This window comes from Rattus norvegicus, chromosome 1, assembly GCF_036323735.1.
Source record: "Rattus norvegicus strain BN/NHsdMcwi chromosome 1, GRCr8, whole genome shotgun sequence".
In the NCBI taxonomy this organism is placed as follows: Eukaryota; Metazoa; Chordata; class Mammalia; order Rodentia; family Muridae; genus Rattus; species Rattus norvegicus.
Window position 1 is genome coordinate 268,483,077 of NC_086019.1, and position 17,538 is coordinate 268,500,614.

General features: G+C 43.4%; 1 protein-coding gene and 1 long non-coding RNA gene across 3 annotated transcripts in view; one reads left to right on the forward strand and one right to left on the reverse strand.

Moving 5' to 3' along the window:
* Pdzd8 (PDZ domain containing 8) overlaps positions 1 to 9,847 on the reverse strand; it is a 57,620-nt gene extending 47,773 nt beyond the window's left edge. The window contains exon 1 of one of the 2 annotated variants that reach the window (NM_001107446.1): positions 8,732 to 9,837. In NM_001107446.1, coding sequence (NP_001100916.1) covers positions 8,732 to 9,600 — 869 coding nt within the window. In that variant the 5' untranslated portion in view covers positions 9,601 to 9,837. Of the gene's footprint in view, positions 1 to 8,731 lie in introns of both variants that reach the window. The other variant, XM_039110347.2, reaches the window with a different exon arrangement.
* Positions 9,848 to 9,921: 74 nt separating this feature from the next.
* The window catches only part of LOC134485265 (uncharacterized), a 36,463-nt gene continuing 28,846 nt past the window's right edge, over positions 9,922 to 17,538 (forward strand). Inside the window, exon 1 of the long non-coding RNA XR_010063326.1 lies at positions 9,922 to 10,057. This is a non-coding gene — a long non-coding RNA (uncharacterized LOC134485265). The remainder of the gene's footprint in view (positions 10,058 to 17,538) is intronic.

The following is a 17,538-nucleotide window of genomic DNA, read 5'->3' on the forward strand; positions in this document are numbered from 1 at the left end:
TAAAAAACTTTCCAGCAAAAACTTGTAGTCACATAACTGTAGGTCATAGAGGTAATTACAGATTTGACCCTAGGAGCAGCATCCTTCCTTTAATATCATTCCTAAGCCACAATTGCCCATTCAACTAGTCAACAGCAATGACTCTAGTAAATAAGTTAAGAACTTGTGGTGCTTTCAGTGAGAATGGACTCCATAGGCTCATATTTTGAATACTTGGTTTCCAGTTAGTAGAATTATTTGGGAAAGAACAGGAAGTCTGATCTTGTTGGAGTAAATGTGTTCTTGGGCCATGTGGTTGTGTACCTGGTCATGAAACAACATGAGCTCTCAGCTACTGCTTCAATGCCATGTGTGCCATGCTCCCTGACATGATGGTCATGGACTCTAACCCTCTGAAACTGTAAGCCTCTGGATATGCTGTCTTATCATAGCAATAGAAGAGCAATGAAGACAGTATTTCATGCAAAAGGATAAGCCTCCTGGCTCACTTTTACTACAGCAGCCACAGTATTTTTAAGTACACAAGAACTAATTATGTTGGGGAGAGAGAGGTTTTCCAGCTATATTGCTAAAGCAAATCAGAGCCCAGCTATTTCAATATCCCACTCACCATAGAATCAGCTTTACTCTTCCCACATGAAGAATTTCTGGTGCCAATGCGCTGACCACAGAAGAAAGCGAAATGTGTTCTAAAACATTCTGCTGATTTCGCAAAAATTGACAATTACGTGCTAGACTAATGAAAATAAATTTTGTTATTCTATATCAGTTCAAGGAAAGAATGATCTACAGTTAATCAATATTGACATTTTTAGGAATGTAAAATTAAAAACCAAGGCTTTTGGAATGTAGAGAAGGCTGCAAAAACACCCATATTTGTCTTTTCATTGTGTAGAAAAGAGGAACTAGTACCCAGTATAGGACTAGGATTGACACCAAGTCCTTGTAACAGACTGATGTCTGTAGAACAGTGCAGGGAGAGGAGGCACATGTCTTGAGAAACTATACAAAAATATCTGTTTATAAATCAGTCAACAATAATCTTTAACCATTAAGAAAAAAGTAAGTTAGAGATGAAATGATTGCTCAGTTGGTGCAAGCATGGGGAAATGAGTTTGATCCCCTGGAACCACAGATAAGACACCATGGGCCTGTAATCCTGGAGCTAGAAGGCAGAGACAAGACAGCCCCCAGAGCTGGTGGCCAGCCAATCTAGCTGTGTCACAAGTTTTAAGTTCAGCAAGAGAACTCGTCTCTAAGAATAAAGTGGAGAGCAACTGAGTCAGAAACCCAACACCAAACTCTAGACTGCTCATGCACAGGCATATGAACGCACATGTGCATGCATGTGTAGACAGACACACATACACCCTCCTTAAAAGGGGGTGGGGTTAAATATACTCCATATATTCTGTTTAAGAACTCCAAAGAAAAACAAAGACATTCTAGGAGAGATCATGTCTTCCCCTCTTCCAAAGAGCTGAAACAGAAGTGTAATGTTTAATCTATGTCCAACAGAAAGGATGATGAAGTTCAGGTTGTCTGAGGAAATTACTAAGGCCAGGTGTATAGGAAGAATATGTCATCTACATGAGCAAACACAGCAAGAAAAGCCTAATGGCATAACTGTCCACGTGGTCATCACCAAGCTAAAGCTGGATAAATGCCAAGGGGGTTGGGGGGAGATCCTGGAGAGGAAAGCCAAGTCTCAATAAGCAGGAAAGAAGGGCAAATACAAGGAAACATCTAAGGAGATGCAGGAACATTAGAAGCTCATTAAAGACTGCTTAAGTTATTTTATTTTATTTTTTTTATAAAGGGATAAGGAGGAAGAATTGGATCCACACATACTGTGGGAGGGATACCTAGTTAGTTGCAAATACACCTGGGAGTCACATTTCTACCTCACTTTGCTATTAAGGAAGCAACAGGAGAGGGCAGGTGTAGAGAGGAAGGTGGAGAAAGAACTGAGAGGCATCTACACTCAGTGCACGAAACAACTGCACCTTGGATTATTTACATATACTCCTGGGAATAGCAGGGATAGGTTTTTAACTACTCAACACTATCTGGATACCCGTAAAAGACTGGCAAAATACTGTAAAAAAAAAAAAAATTCAGCACTTACCCAATGAGATTTGTAGAATAAAGTTAATGGCATCATATTTGTGTTGAACTATCATTGCATCAGATGCCTCAAACAAGCTAGAGAAATCTCACCAAGAGGTAAGAGAGAGACAGAGAAAGATAGTGGGTGTGGGGGAGGAGTGGAGGAAAGAGAAAGGGAGAGGGGGAGAGACAGCACTGTGTTCTACAGAAGTCTGTTTAGAAATGCCTGAGCCACACACTCTTGGGAGCATTACAAAAGGTAAGCTAGACTGTGAAGTGTCAGCTCTGTGCCAGCTTATTAGTATTAGTTGAGTTTATGGCAACAAAATCATCTTCTGTCAGCGTTTACTTTTCAGCCTGACGTCTTAAAACCCTACATATGTTTCAAGGTAATTAATTTCATGAACTTAAACAAAAATTTATTCTTCTATTTTTCTGTAGAAATTATCCACAGCCCTCATTAGCTTTCCATAAAACAAAACTAAAAAGACCCTTTAAAAATCTGAGAAGCATTTTGTTTTGTTTTGTAGAAAGCTAGAATCATTATTTTTTTCTTTGTTTTTTGAGGGTAAAGATCTGAACAAAGCCAGGCAGTGACTAGTTCAGAATTTTCAGGTGCAGAGAGTTCCATCACCTTCTTTTAAAATTTAAGAATACAAAGGTATCGAAGCTTACAGGTCTGAAAGCAGCACAGGCCTCGCAGCCCTCTGTGCTTGGAGTAATGACTGTTTATTGCTACCGGAACTGCATGTGACCTGGGATTCCTGGAGGCTTCCTATTACTTCGTTTGTTTATTTGGGACTCTGAGAAAGCCATCAATCCCTTCTAAACCTGAGTTTCTGTGTCCATAAAAACAAGATGTCTCTCTTGCTTGGGAGAGAGATAGCAAGTGTGTGGACTGCTTAGAGTGCCTGCGGACACCTATAGGAAAGTTATTTTATTGTCCAGCTTATCTAATAAACTGCTAGTTAATACTTCACATCAATACTAAATGTCAGATCCAAACACTCCTCCAATATGATATGCTTTATTTCAGGAATAAACTGTGGTTCTCTGACAAAGCCAAATACACACACACATACATTACTGATTAAAGCTTAACTTCTTCCTCATACACTTTTACCCTCAGATTTCTAAAGCAGATTTATCAATGCATTTCTATAACAATAGCATCTTCAGGAAACCCAATGTACCAGAAGTAAAACTATCATTAAACCAGAGAACACTTAACTCTAGTGTTACTCTTTGCAGTGGATTTGTGGAAGTGAGTAGTACTGAGGCCTATATATAATGTTTTTCCCTAGACATACTATACTATATATAAGTAAGTAATCATCTGATTGCTTAAGCAGAGATATTGATCTGTTTGTGTTCCTCACAAACTGAAGTCTTAGGTATATCAAAATGTCACTATTTATTAATTTAATTATTTGTTTGTCCTAGAAAACAAACAGTGTGGCAGCATGAATTCCTTATGACTATTTTTATCACCACCATACCCAGTAAAAACCTAGATATACGCAGTATGCAATCAGCACTTACTGAAAAATAAATGACTTTCTAAAACGGCTTCGTGATTCATCTCTGAGAAAATGATCTTGAAATTCCATTTACAAAGAGACATGAAAACATATTTCCTCTAAGCCTTAATGTAAGAAAAAAGCACAGCAGATAAAATCAGCTATTATATTACATCATTACTTGAGAATAGCTAGAATGACACACCAATGCCATTGTTTCTAGCATATGGATGTATGAACAGTTAGTTACATTCCTAGTAATATTAGTAAGTAAAGTGAACCATTACTACTGCCACTAAAGATTTTAGTACTCACCTTAAAGAGAACATACAATTTTAAGGTTATCTATGTACACACAAAAAAGTAAGAAAGAGTTAAGTACAATACATCTCCCAAACAGTTGTGTCAGTTTTGTTTTGTTTGTGTGTGTGGTGAGAGAGAGAGAGAGAGAGAGAGAGAGAGAGAGAGAGAGAGAGAGTGTGTGTGTGAATTTACTTTGGAAGTTTCTAAGAGAATATTACTTAAAAATCATCTTTGCCTCAAATAATCAGGAAAAAACTTTTAAATATAACTGACATTAAGAACAAATGCTCTTCTTCGTCTCATCAGACCAAGAAATAAATTATGTATAAACTACATTATAAAGTAGGAGGCTTGACAGACCAAGCCTAATTTAGTTCTTGGAAATCAATGGTGTGCACATTAATATAATGGTGCTATTGTCCTGTCCCTCAACCTTAGCAGGATAATACAGTGTGGTCTTTGCTTTCAAGTCACGGAGAATATATAAAAATTCCTACGAACACATTTTCAGGATGTTTACAGTAATAAAAAGACAGAAAAAACAATTAGTTACAACAAAAACTAATGCTCAAAAATTATTCTACACCCATAAATACCTATAAATGATTTCCCTACATGTTCCATATTCAATAAACTCAAATACAATGCCAATCAAGTGACTGTTTCCTCTTTTGTACCCAAGAATTGTTAATTACTGACCAAATCCACTCAAACAAACTGTTTTCCAAACAAAAGGCAGACCCTACCATTTTCAACTACCACTCAACAAGCCAAGTGGAAATATTTCAAGATTTTTATTTTTAAGTTGTGGCAGGATGACTTTTTAAAATTCAACATTATATAGATTCTATTATAAATAAATTTGCTCAATGGCAGTTCTTTCAAAAATATAAAGTTTAAAAAGAGTAAAACAATCACCGGCCATTAAGTCATCAGCAACCACTCCAGGCCTCAAATGCACATGATTCCAAGTCAATCAGGGACCAGTTCAATGAGGCAGATGGGTAGGACTCTCAAGTACAGGATAAGCCTTACGGTTTTACCCCAAAGCTGCCACTACAGTTTCTTTTGTTTGTTGTCACGTATAATGCAAATATGGAAATAAAATTCAGAAGCCAGAAATTGACTTCAAGTAAAATCTCTCACCTTTTAGCATTGGGAAACCAGTACAGGTCAAATAAACAGCGCTTGCAATCTGAATTTGCCCTTCCCACGAGTAACCAGTGCTACAGGACAACACCCTAAAACAGGGGGAGTTATCTTAAACAACCCTTTTACCAAGTCTTCTAAGATCATTGGAAAACACAGATATCTGCACTACAATTCACAGCAGTAGCAAAATTACATTTATAAATTAGCAATGAAAATAAATTTATGGTTGGGGTCACTACAACATGAGGAACTGTATTAAAGGGTTACAGCCTCAGGAAATTGAGGACCATTGCTTTAAAAGCGGATACATTAATAAGAATCTCAAATATGTGACTCCTAAACCCTAGATATCCCTGCCCTGCCACCCCACAACTATAACTCAGACTTCACAGTGAAGAGAGACTCTCCATGTATGAGAGATTGGTGCAGTGATAAAGACTAATTTGAAAGTTTTAAAAATATTTCTATCGGGCTGGAGAGATGGCTCAGCAGTTAAGAGCACCCGACTGCTCTTCCAGAGGTCATGAGTTCAATTCCCAGCAACCACATGGTGGCTCACAACCATCTGTAAGGAGATCCGATGCCCTCTTCTGGTGTATCTGAAGACAGCTACAGTGTACTTATATATATAATAAATAAAATAAATCTTTAAAAAAAAAATTTCTATGTTATGCACAATTTTTAAATACACATTTTACGGGGGGAAAAAGATGAAAGCAATGAGGCTAAGTAAAGGAACTCCTAACTTCAGTACAACAGAGAACATTTCTTCAACATATTACAATTCATTCTTAAAATCTAGTGTTTTATAAATGAGTGCTTTAGTTGTTAAATTTAAGCATTTATCATGAGTCCTTAGGAAGCTTGACTATTTCTAGGACAAAGTCTAGGACCTGGCAGTTAGTTGTAAAAGCCTACTTCATTTTAGCAATATGAAAAGGGAATACAGGAGTTTAGAAAGAGGCGACAACAGTTGTCACCAACAAGACAATTGTTACATAACGATTAAAGCAGCAAAGAGCCCAGAGACTTAGTATAATTTTCTTTTACTATTTTAGCTCTTACTAAGAAGATTAGATGTTCAAGTGGATAAACACAATCTGGAGGACTGAAAAAGAAATGTTGAACAGAGTTGTTACCCAAAAAGGTTTAGCCTTAAAAAAAAAAGATCCTCTTCAATTTTCCAGTTTAAGTCAGGAAGTTTTATAGCTACAGTTTACTCAGAGTTCTAGGTTAATTTGGAATGATATCTAACTTACTGTTGTAATACTTTGAAAAAAATCATTTAGTAACCAGAAAAAGGTGGGGGTGGATTTGCTAGGGGTGAAACCAGTATCAGACTGCTTTCTTAGCAGGCTCCAGGTTCTATCAGAGCACCATCGGTGGTGATGTTAACAATTATCAACAACTTTGTGCTCCCAGAGTAGACAGCCTCCCCCATTTCCTAGTCTGTACTGCTTTAGGAGACATTATAATTTTTTTTTGCATTACTAATAATCAAGATAATTAAATGGAATCATTCTCATGCACTTAAGGGACTTCATTCTGGCTTTGGGGTTAAAGGTTTGGGCTGTGTAAGATGTTATTTTTAATTCTAAAAGCTAAAGAAACTTTTTTGTGTAGTTTTCATCAGAAGATTCATTTCTTCATCAGAATGATTTATAAGGGTTTTTTTTTTTTTGCAAACAGGAAAGCAAAAATTTAAATCAATAAGCATTTATGGATGGATAAATCCCAGTCCAAAAATAAAAAAAAAATGGAGTTGAAATAAATTCCTTCAGTTACAAAAAAATTAAAAAGGCAGCCTCACTTTACCCAAGCTGAGTTTCACCACTTGACTGCTTGAGTGACTTAAGCAGGTTATTTAACAACCATGTGCTTCATTCCTTCAACAATAAAACAGGATTGATACTAGCTGCTTTCTCTTTGTGAGAATGATGATATGTCTGAGATGCATTATAAAATCCATTCTCTTGTCTGAAGTCAGGCCCACACTATCACCCGTGTAGCACACCTCTGGAGAAGGAGATGAGCAAACAAGACATGCTAGCACTTCCTCAGCCAGTGTTTCCATCCCCACATTTCTAGTTTCCATTTACTAACCCAAAAGCAGCTTTCTAGTAATTTCAACCTTCTATCAACTCCACCTGAGTTTAAATGTTATTAAGTAGATAATAATCAATTCTCACTAAACTCTGAACTTAATGAAGGTGGAGGCAGTATTTATTTCTGATTAGTATTGAGTCTTGAGCACTGAGGATAGTGAATATAATAAATGTATAAAAACTCTACATATTGAGTGATGCACTCTGCAGTGGTTTCTGATTGATCAAGAGCTGTGATTATCAAAATTTGTAACAACCTTTGTTTATTATGATGTTCTGACCAACACACTGCTATAAATACATCATTGCTTAAAATCTACAACTCGAATGTAGTCCTGTGAAAGTAGGTTTCATAGACTGCATTTGCTTTGCAGAACTAGAAATCCTGCAGAGTGAAGGATGGAAAATGGAAATATGTGCCCCGCACAGCAGTTCTCTTGCACCCCAAAGTTTAAACTGTTGTTTATTCTATCAGTCCAACAAAACGTAACTGGTAAAGTCCAAGATCCACAAATCAAAACTCTGCCCCAAATCTGCACTGCTTCTGCTTTATGTGCCTTGAGACTGTGGGAGAAAAGAATTCCCAGGGATATTCAATCTCCACTAAGGAGCAATAGCATTGCAAGGCAATACTAGACTATAATTTCTCATTAACCAACAAAATCCAAAATGTTCTATTTAATGAACACAAAGTTAAAGGAGGATAGAAAGAGAGGTTGGTCGTTTTAAAAGAAACATGAGCCTCTCTACTCCAACAAGCCTTCCAAGTCCCACATATAAAACCTCTAATCCTCCAAAATACTCATTTCCCCTTCCACTTCCATGTCAGCAAAAGGAAACTCATGCATTAATCGAAAGTAGGTCACCAGATACTGAGGAACTTTAATAAAACTCCAAATCACTGTCTTTAAAATACTGCCCCCAAGGTGACTGGGAGCACTGGGTTAAGGAACAGCCACAGGGAGTAGACACCTGAGAAGTAGAGTCTGGGTCTGTCTGTGCGGAATCTACTTCCCAAGGGCAGATGACAGTTAGCACAAATTCACAGAGAAGACCACCAGGCACGGGACTCAACTTCTCCAAGTCACATCCCTCTACAACAACCCCTGCCTCTGCCCGGAGGGCTGCCAAGGCCCGTGCCACAGAGCACACCCGGGGCTGTAATAATAACCCCTGCCTCGGCCCGGCACACTCGGGCTGTGAGTACGCCCTTCAAGTCTGCAGTATGTCCACGAACAACTTCTCCACGTGGTGCAGCAGACGCTGCAAAGGCACGCACACGGCCGCTGGCCCCAGGTTGCAGCAACCACTCAAAAGTGTGTCTCAACAGGTTCAGGAGAGGCACTGACTGACTGGCCAGGGACAAGGAGGTCAGGCCTCCAGCTCAGCACCGGAAGTGCCCACTACCTGCTTTTCTTTACCTGGGGGCCTCCCGCCCAGGTGGAAGCAAACTGCAGGCCAGCGTCCTGCTGGGAATCTGCCTTGGCCCTTCCCTGGCTACCCTCCCCGAACAGCCTCCGCTTCCCTGACCCCGCGTCTCACCTGATCTTGTAACTGGGCAGGGTGTGCTTGCGCTTGATGATCTTCTTCAGCTGGTTGACGATGATGGAGGTGAGCTGGGGCATGGGCCGCCCCTCGAACTGGGAGCGCACCTCGAAGTCAATCAGCGGGTCCTCCACGAAGGAGAAGAACCAGTGGGTGAAGGGCACGCGGGTGAGGACGAAGCGCAGCCTACCCACCACGCGCGACAGCTTCACGAACAGGTAGGCGGACTTGCCGAACACTAGATCCACGTCGATGGCCAGGTGGAAGCCGCCGTTGTACTCCACCTCCGCCTCAAAGGCCAGCTCCTCCGGGCAGGTGGCGGGCAGAGCGTCCCCGTCGGGTTCGTCGGGCTCGCCGGTGCCCGAAGCCACCACGGGCCGCACCAGCCGGATGGTCTTGATGTAGGGCACGGTGTCACCCAGGAACACGTCGCGCAGGCTCAGCCCCTCCAGCAGGCGGCCGGCCGTCTTGGTCTGCAGCAGCTCCTCGAACTCCACCTTGATCTTCTTGGTGACCCAGCGGCGGGCGAGCGCGGTGTCCCGCAGCTCCCGGAACAGGAACAGGATGGTGGCGTTGAGGAAGTAGCAGGTCTCCAGCGTCGGCGGGGCCGGGCTGTCGGGGGTCGGTGTCGTGCTGGCGCCGGCCTCGGAGGACCCAGCAGCGGGCTCCTCGGCGCCGCCGCCATAGAGGTACTCCCTGAGGGGCAGGCCCGGCACCGGCTTAAGGTAGCGGAAGCCGTCGCCCGCGCGGGCTGCCTCGTCTGCCCGCGGTTCGGGCTGTCTGCGGTAGAGCAGCAGGAACTGTGTGAGCAGCGTGAGGAACGAGCCCAGCACGGCCGACGCCAAGATCATGAGCAGCAGCCCCATCCCGCCGCCCCCGCCGCCCCTCGGCCTGCTCCCGCGCTCTCCGCGCCGCCCTCCTCCTCCTCACGCCGTCGCCCCCGCCGCCTCCATCTTGAGGACATCGGTCGCAGATGAGCAGCTCCCTGGGCCCGAACCGAGCGTCCGCAGCCCGATGCTGCCTTGCGGCGCCTTAGTCCGCCGCGGCCCCGCGCCTCCTCAGACTCTTCCCCCGGGGGCGGCCCGAGCGGCCGACGGGCGGCGGGCGAGGGCGGGAACGGCGCCTCCCCGCAGAGCCTGAGCTCATTGGACGAGCGGAGCGTGACGTCAGAGCGTGCGCGTCCCCGGCGCCAGGCTCCGGGGCGCGCGTGGACGTGGGTCCTCCCGGGCCTCTAGGCGCGCTTCCAACGCCGCTCCCCCACGCCTGCATTCCGTCGCCGGCGGCGCGGCGGTCGGTGGGTCCGTCGTCTCAGGAGCTCGGGAGGTAATGGAGGGAGACCTGGAGAAGTCGGGCGGACCGGGCTCGGTGCGGCCGTCCGTTATTCCGCACCCATCCCCGGAGCCAGCCATGGGCCCTGCCCCGTTACCTCTGCGGCGACCGCCCTGCATCCCGCAGTGTGTTGCTGCCGTCTCTGCAGGGCAGCGCCGCAGAGTCCGAGCTCAGGAGGTTGGGACACTGCCCAAGCCGGCCAGAGGACAGACTGCATCAGGGACCGCCATCGCTATCCCGCACCGACCGACAGACCTTGTCCACAGATTGGGCCCGGGGAAGGGACGGAGCGTAACCGCGAGAAGGGGACTAACTTTCCCACATTGGGGAATTTCAATTTAAATGAGAAAGAAGTTTATATGAGGTCTGGGAGGAGTGGGTGGGCTGAAGTGAATTTGCCAGTACGTTGAAAGGCGCCTTAGCAACTCCATTCAAATTGTCTGTTCACGCCCCCCTCCTCCCTTCTTTCCTCGCTGAGGGCATTATCACAGAGTCCATTCCTCAGGCAGTTGCTTCTATTGCCCACCCATTTCACAGAATACTAGTAGCATAGTAAGGAAATTGCTTAGGGTCACATCGTGGGACCCTGAGTTCTTGGTTTCTACTTGACATAAAATAACATGGAGAATGCTGGAGTTGGGTTTTTTTTTTTTTTTTTTTAGAAACTGATCAGGGATCAGACCCTAGGTAGGTTATAAAGGAGAGTTGGAGACAGGGAAAAGCAGAAGATTTTGCACAGCAGGGTACGATAAAGCCTTTGTGTTCCCTGGCAACAGTGTTTCCTCCGGTGCTTTCTGACTACTCAGTTGTTACATCATAGCTTATATCCCTCTTCCCAGACATAGCCTTTCTATCCCTAGGGAGGTTAGTTATTCCACTACAAAAACTCTCGCAGATTCAGTCTGGCTCTTGAGACATCAGTGCAGGGATTCTTTCTAGTCTTGACTGGCTGACTGGAGCCTTAAACCAGAGTTCTGACCCAGCTGAGCCAGGTATAGAACTTCGGAATCAAATTGATCTTATCTCTGAGATCAGAATGACTTTTAAGACAGCAAGGCAGCTGTGAGAACAGATGTTTGCTGAGCACCTAGCTAACATTTCTAGAAATTTCAGATAACGTCTGTGCTCATGGTTATCCTTCCTCTGTGTTGCTTTCTCAAATATATATATATATATATACATATGTATATGTATATATATATATGTATGTATATTTTTTTAAACCCAAGTGAGAGCTATAAACCTTTCCTCAGTTTTCACCAGAAATGTTGTACCACTGTCCCAAACATTGCACAAGGGGCAGGGGTTGGGAGTTCTTCACATCACTAAAGTATTAAATCTGGCTGGAGAGATGGCTCTATAAATAGTATGGTTGCCATTCAAATGTGGAGTTGAGGTTGGTTTCCCAGCATCCACTTACAAAGCTGGGTATAGTAGCATAATCCTATTATCCCAGCACTTGGGCAACAGACACAGGAGGTTCCTGGCATTTACTGTGCTCCAGTTTCAACAAGAGATGTAGATTCAAGAACTAAAGTGTGTAGTTGAGAAAGACACCTGATGACAACACCAGGCCTCTACAGACACACACATGTGTATATGATCATACTGCATGCACACATGCACAGAATCGAACCCAAAAAAACCTTTGTGTTGATCTATTGTGGCTTTTAAATCATCCTACACCTAGTACTTTCTTTCTAGCAAGGTTGGTGAGCCCCACGGGATGAACCTTCAACCCCACTCCATCTCTTCATCTTACTTTCTAGGACAGAGTTCTTGGAATCCCTTATCAGATTAGTAGTCACTCAAATCTCCTGTAACTGTCATCTTCAAAGGGCACAGTCCAATCTACAAAGGAGTTCAGCAAACCTTGAGGGAAGAATAGAAAAAAAAAAATCCAGAAGAAAGGCTAACATGGTAATCACCAGTAAAAACAATACAGATATGATTGTTTGATTCTAAAATGACTACCACAGGCTCATGTTTTGAACAGTGGATCCCCAGGTTCATAAACTATTATTTTGAAGACTTAGAGTTTTTAGGAGATCAGCCTGGTTTGTAGATCATTAGGGTAGGACCCTGATTTCTGTCTAGTCTCTGTGCTTCCTGCCAGTTACCATAAGACTAAACCATGCTCACCCCTACTCTTAAGGACTGAGCCGCTCTGCATTCTCAGCCATTCCCTCTCCACCATGATGGATAGTGACCCTCTGAAACAGTAACGAAAGTAAATCTTTACTCCTCTGTTGGGTGTTTTGCCATAGTTGCCATAATAGTAACTAACACAGCAAAGCACTGATAAGTCAGGCCTAATGTTAAATACTTTTATCATTTTAAAATAAAAAGTTTACAAATAAAATGTTTTTGTAGTCAAATATATTTGATATTTAGCTAGTAGTGCTCACAATAACTTGGGCATGTTATGCACTTTTATGAAATAATGCCGCATCAATTAAAGCTTGGTGCTTTTCATGATATTCTTAGAAGAATATAAATCCAGCAACCTGCATCTTAATAGTAATGTTGGTTCATAGGAGCTCAGAAGTCCGAGGACCACTGTCCTTGACTCTTAAGAGTCAGATTCTAGATAGAAATGAAGGAGATGCACTGCTGACTGGCTGATGTGTTTCCAATGGCATCATTGAAATTAAACTGTTCCGTGGTGATACAGATCAAGTGGGAATAGACCACCAATGTCTGATTTGACTTAAGGCTCCCTCCATGAGAAGGAACCTATACTTGACCCTGCTTGGGTAACCAAAAAACATAGACGAGATAGCCCAGAGACCTAGGCTAAAAACAATACCACTGGTCTTAAGGGAAAAAAGTGTCAACAATTAACTCCTAATGATACTCCGCTATACTCATACATAGATCAGTGTCTTATTCAGTCACCATCAGAAAAGCTTCCTCCAGCAGAGGAAGAAATCCACAGCCAGACGTTAGAGTCTAAATGGGATGTCTTACCCTCAGAGTTCAGGGAAACCTACTGAGGAAGGGGCAGAAAGTGTGTACAAGCTCAAGAGAATGGAGGATACAGGGAGAGCAATGCTCTCTGAGTTTCTAAGCAAAGCACATTAAGATTTCACACAGACTGAATTAGCAAACACAGGGCCCTCGTGGGTCTGAGCTAGGCCCTCCACATATATATTACAGCTTGTAGCTTAGTGTTTTTATGTGACTATGTAGTGTGAGTGAGTGGGTCTCTGGTGCTTGTGCCTGCCCTTTTCCTTCTGTTTAGTTGCCTTGTCTGACTTTGATATGACGGTTTTTGCTTTATCTTATATTTTACTTAGTCACATTTGGTTATCTTAGAAGCCTGTTCTTTTCTAATGAAAGATAGAAAGGAGGTGTATCCAGAAGGCAGGGTTGGTGGGGAAGAACTGGGAGGACTAGAGGAAGGGAAAACTATAATCAAATACGTTGTATGAGAAAATAATCTGTTTTCAATAAAAGGAAAAAAAGGAAAGAAAAATTAAGCTGCTCCAGTCGCTTTCCTGGGAAATATCTATTTCAGAGGTAAAGACAATTGGACAGGTTTTCTATTAAGACCTACAATATCACCAACCAAAAGAGGTGGGGCTTTCTAGTATCGTTATACTCTAAATCCTTTATATTGAGCTCAAATTAGGAGAAACTCAAAGCCTGTGAAATTTGGCAGTGGGGGTAGGGTAGGTCATATAAAAAGCCAATTGGTGAAAATTTTGTAAAGTAATGCATTCTTGTCAACTAGATTGACTGAGAAACACCTAGGGAAGCCTAGGGAGTGTCTTTGAAGGCGTTTGCAGAAATGATTTAGGGCCTGAGGACTCTGGCATAAGGAGTGGGGGTTTATGGGTTCATAATATGATGGCATTATTGTAAGGTGGTGAAGGAAGCAGGAAGGGAAGACCTGCCTGAAGGAATTGGGTCAGTAGGGGAGCATCCTTGGGGATAGGTCCTGGCTTCTTCTTACATTCTTCTTCCCAATTTCTGTTGGTTGGGAGGGATATAAGCTTACCTCTGCTATGCCACACCCTTCCTGACACCTCTGCTAAAATTAATCCTCCGTTTAGGTTGCTTAATCTGGTCTTTGTCACAAACTTAGAAAAATAATATAGTAGCAAAATTGAGGACAAAACAAAGTTTAGAATGTTTGCTAAGAAATGATACATTGAATCATTTTGTGAACTGTGAAAATAAAAATCCAATATACAGCTGTAACACATGAGGGAAACAGAGTCCCTGCCCTAGGGATGGCAGGCCCAGGCAGACAGACACACAGGTAACTAGTGATAAGAAAACCACTGCTCTAGCACAGGCATAATGGAGGTGTTGCAGTAGCAGAGTCTTCTGGTTCAGGGGCAGAGAGCAGAAACTGCCTGTGGCTATGGGCACTGCCCTGTGATTCCTGGTAATGGCATTGGAATATGTCCCTGTTCTCAGCTGCAAGATGTTCCCTTCAGCCTTGCATAGAACCCTAGGTTTGAGAGGATTGTTTCTGCCTCATTTCTTCCACCCTTGTCCTTACCTTGTTATCTTGTCAACTGTACCCATCTGCTCTTAGTTTCTATGCCCGCCCTGGACTTGGGCAAAGAGCTTAGAAAACATTAGCTCTGGACCCAAATCTACAGAGTCCTACATCTGTGGCCCTCTAACTCAATCTTAAATGTTAGGAGGAAATCATTGATTGCCCACACTAAATTATTTGTGCCCCTGGGCTTGCCAATGCAGGGTGAGGCAACTTCTCTCATGACGGACTAAGCAAATGGTGGTTTGCAGGGTGTGATGGTTCAACCTTTAATCCCAACACTCAGGAGGCATAGTCACCTAGAGCTCTGTTAGTTCAAGGCTATCCCATTCTACAAATCGAGTTCCAGGACATCCAGGCTCTGTTACACAAAGAAACCGTTTCTCAAAGTCACCCCTCCAAAACAGAAAAAGAAAATGATGAACCATTATAGTTTGATAGGGAAGGAGAAACGAATTTTCCTGGGGAATATTGGGGCTTTGGGGCAAACGTCATTTCTGTTGGTACTTGGAGTTTTCAGAAAGAAGCAAAACCTCCCAGTGTAACTTAGGGAAATTGGGCAGGATGACTGGAAGAGGGTGGAATGAGTAAAAACTGGGGCTGGCCAGATTTAAAGAAGACAAAGGCCAGGTAGGAAAGTGTTGAGAACCAAGTTAGGGAGTGATGGAGCATAAGGAAGAGGCCAGTTCTATTTTGCCCACCTGTGGTGTTGAAAGGGGTTTAAGCAAGAGCATAACAACACATTTTCTTTCATCCCCCACCAGCAAAATGTCTACCCCAGAGCAGTCCAACCAACTGTCATCACAAGCCCTGTTCTGTTTCTATACACTAATGGCCCTTACACAGGTTACAGCCCTCACCACATCTCCCACACCTTTCTCCATTCTCCTAGTCGGCATCTCTTCTCATTTCCCACAAAGTGCCCTTAAATCTTGACCAGGCTTTCACTCACCTCTCACTGTCTTTTACCCCACCATGTTCAAGGGTAGACATAGCTTTCATTTCAGGGAAGTAAAAGAGACCTGTTGGCTAACCAACTATACCAAAGCCACTGTGAATAAAACTTCCATTTTGAATAGGAATAAGTTTTTAAGTTTCCAAGACTTCCCTTGGTAACCGACATTCTAGTTGGCAAGTTGAGACATGAATGCCAGCCAAGTTGCCCTGCCATAGTTAAGTAACATAATCAATGTTCTGTGGCCCTAGTGGATCTTTTTGTCATCTGCTTAAATACTAAAAATGAACATTTAAAGACACAGCTTTCCAATCTGTACTGTTGTTCCTGATTGGTCAGTTTTTTGCTGCCTGATTCAAATAAAGATCTTGCTTTGCTGGACTCTTGTGACTGCTTGGGTTGTTATGGATTTTTGGACCCTGACACTTTCCTGGCAACAACTCACTAATGGAATCCTCTCTTCTGTGGCAACAACAGTCATGATAAAAATATAGATGCAGGATAGACAGATGCTCAATTGGTAATGTCTTGCCTTGTAACGCCTAGAACATAGATTGAAAAAAAAAGTTGGTTGTGGTCCCAGCACTGAGGAGGTAAACACAGATCCCTGGGGCTCACTGAACAGTCTAGTCTACTTGGCCAGCTGCAGGCCAGTAAAAGATCTTGTCTCAAAATTAAAAGGGCTGTGAGAAGGCTCATTTGTGGAAGGAAAGAACCAACTTGCATTTTGTTTTGTTTCTAATTTTTTAAGAAGGATTTCTTGTAGCCCTGGCTGTCCTGAAACTTACTCTGTAGACCAGGTTGGCTTCAAACTACTGCCTGCCTCTGCCTCCTGAATACTGGGATTAGAGTCAAGTGTCACCACATGATAGGCGTGAGAGAACTGACTCCCAGGTCTGACAAGCTGTCCTCTGACCTCTACACTCCTACTGCGGCACCTACACCTCCCCAAGCACCCCCAGCCCCCAGACACATAAACAGTTTTTAAAAACTTGAGGGTCCCTGAAGAATGAAACCCAGGGTGTCTTCTGGCCTCCATACATATGTACCCACATGTGCACCTGCATGTAGATGAACATGCCCATGTACCACCCAGCAACCCCCAATACAGCACACAAAACAAACACAAAAAAGCAAAGCTATGCTCCCGCTGTGGATCCTGCTTCTGCAGGTCCATCTTCTCACCTCCAGCACACATACCACTTCCTCCGTGCTTACAAAATACAGCACCCCCAGCCCCCAAAACTCTACCTTCAACTCTCCAACTCCCTTCTTTGTCTCTCTTACCTACAGTCAAGTCTTAAAAGTATCAGCCAGTTCACCCTGACTGCTACTTCCCTTCCTTCCTCCACCCCATGTGCCAGCCATCCGCAATTGACACCATCCACAGTCACCAGGCTGAAGAGAGTCTCAGTGAGCAATTACCTAGATCAGGTTGCCCTGCAGTTGTGTTGTTGGAGGTGGAGGGAGGGAGGTGTTTGTTTCTTTTTATTTTTTAAAGATTTATTTATGTATATGAGTACACTGTCTTCAGACACACCAGAAGAGGGCCTCGGATCCCATTACAGATGGTTGCGAGCCACCGTGTGGTTGCTGGGAATTGAACTCAGGACCTCTGGAAGAACAGTCAGTTCTCTTAGTCTCTCCAGCCAGAGGTGTTTCTTAATTATTGATGTAAGACATCCCAGCCCACTGTATGAAGTAGCATGTCCCTGGTTTGGGGCTTTTCTAACCCACTCTTTTATTTTGAATAATAACATGGAGGCCTTTCTGTGTATTAAAAGTTTCGAGCACTATAGCAGGGCAGGTACTCAGATATTCTAACCCAGCAATGGTGGCCTGGCCTGGCCTGCTTCCCAGCCAAGTGGCCTGTTACCTGCCATCTTAGTGTTGCCCTGGCACCACCTCCTTGATCCAAGTCCTGATGGTGACTCTATGGTCCCCACCAGAGACCTTCTCCCTCCCCTTCTCTTCCTCCCACCCTCCCACCCGGGAGCCTTGTCTTTT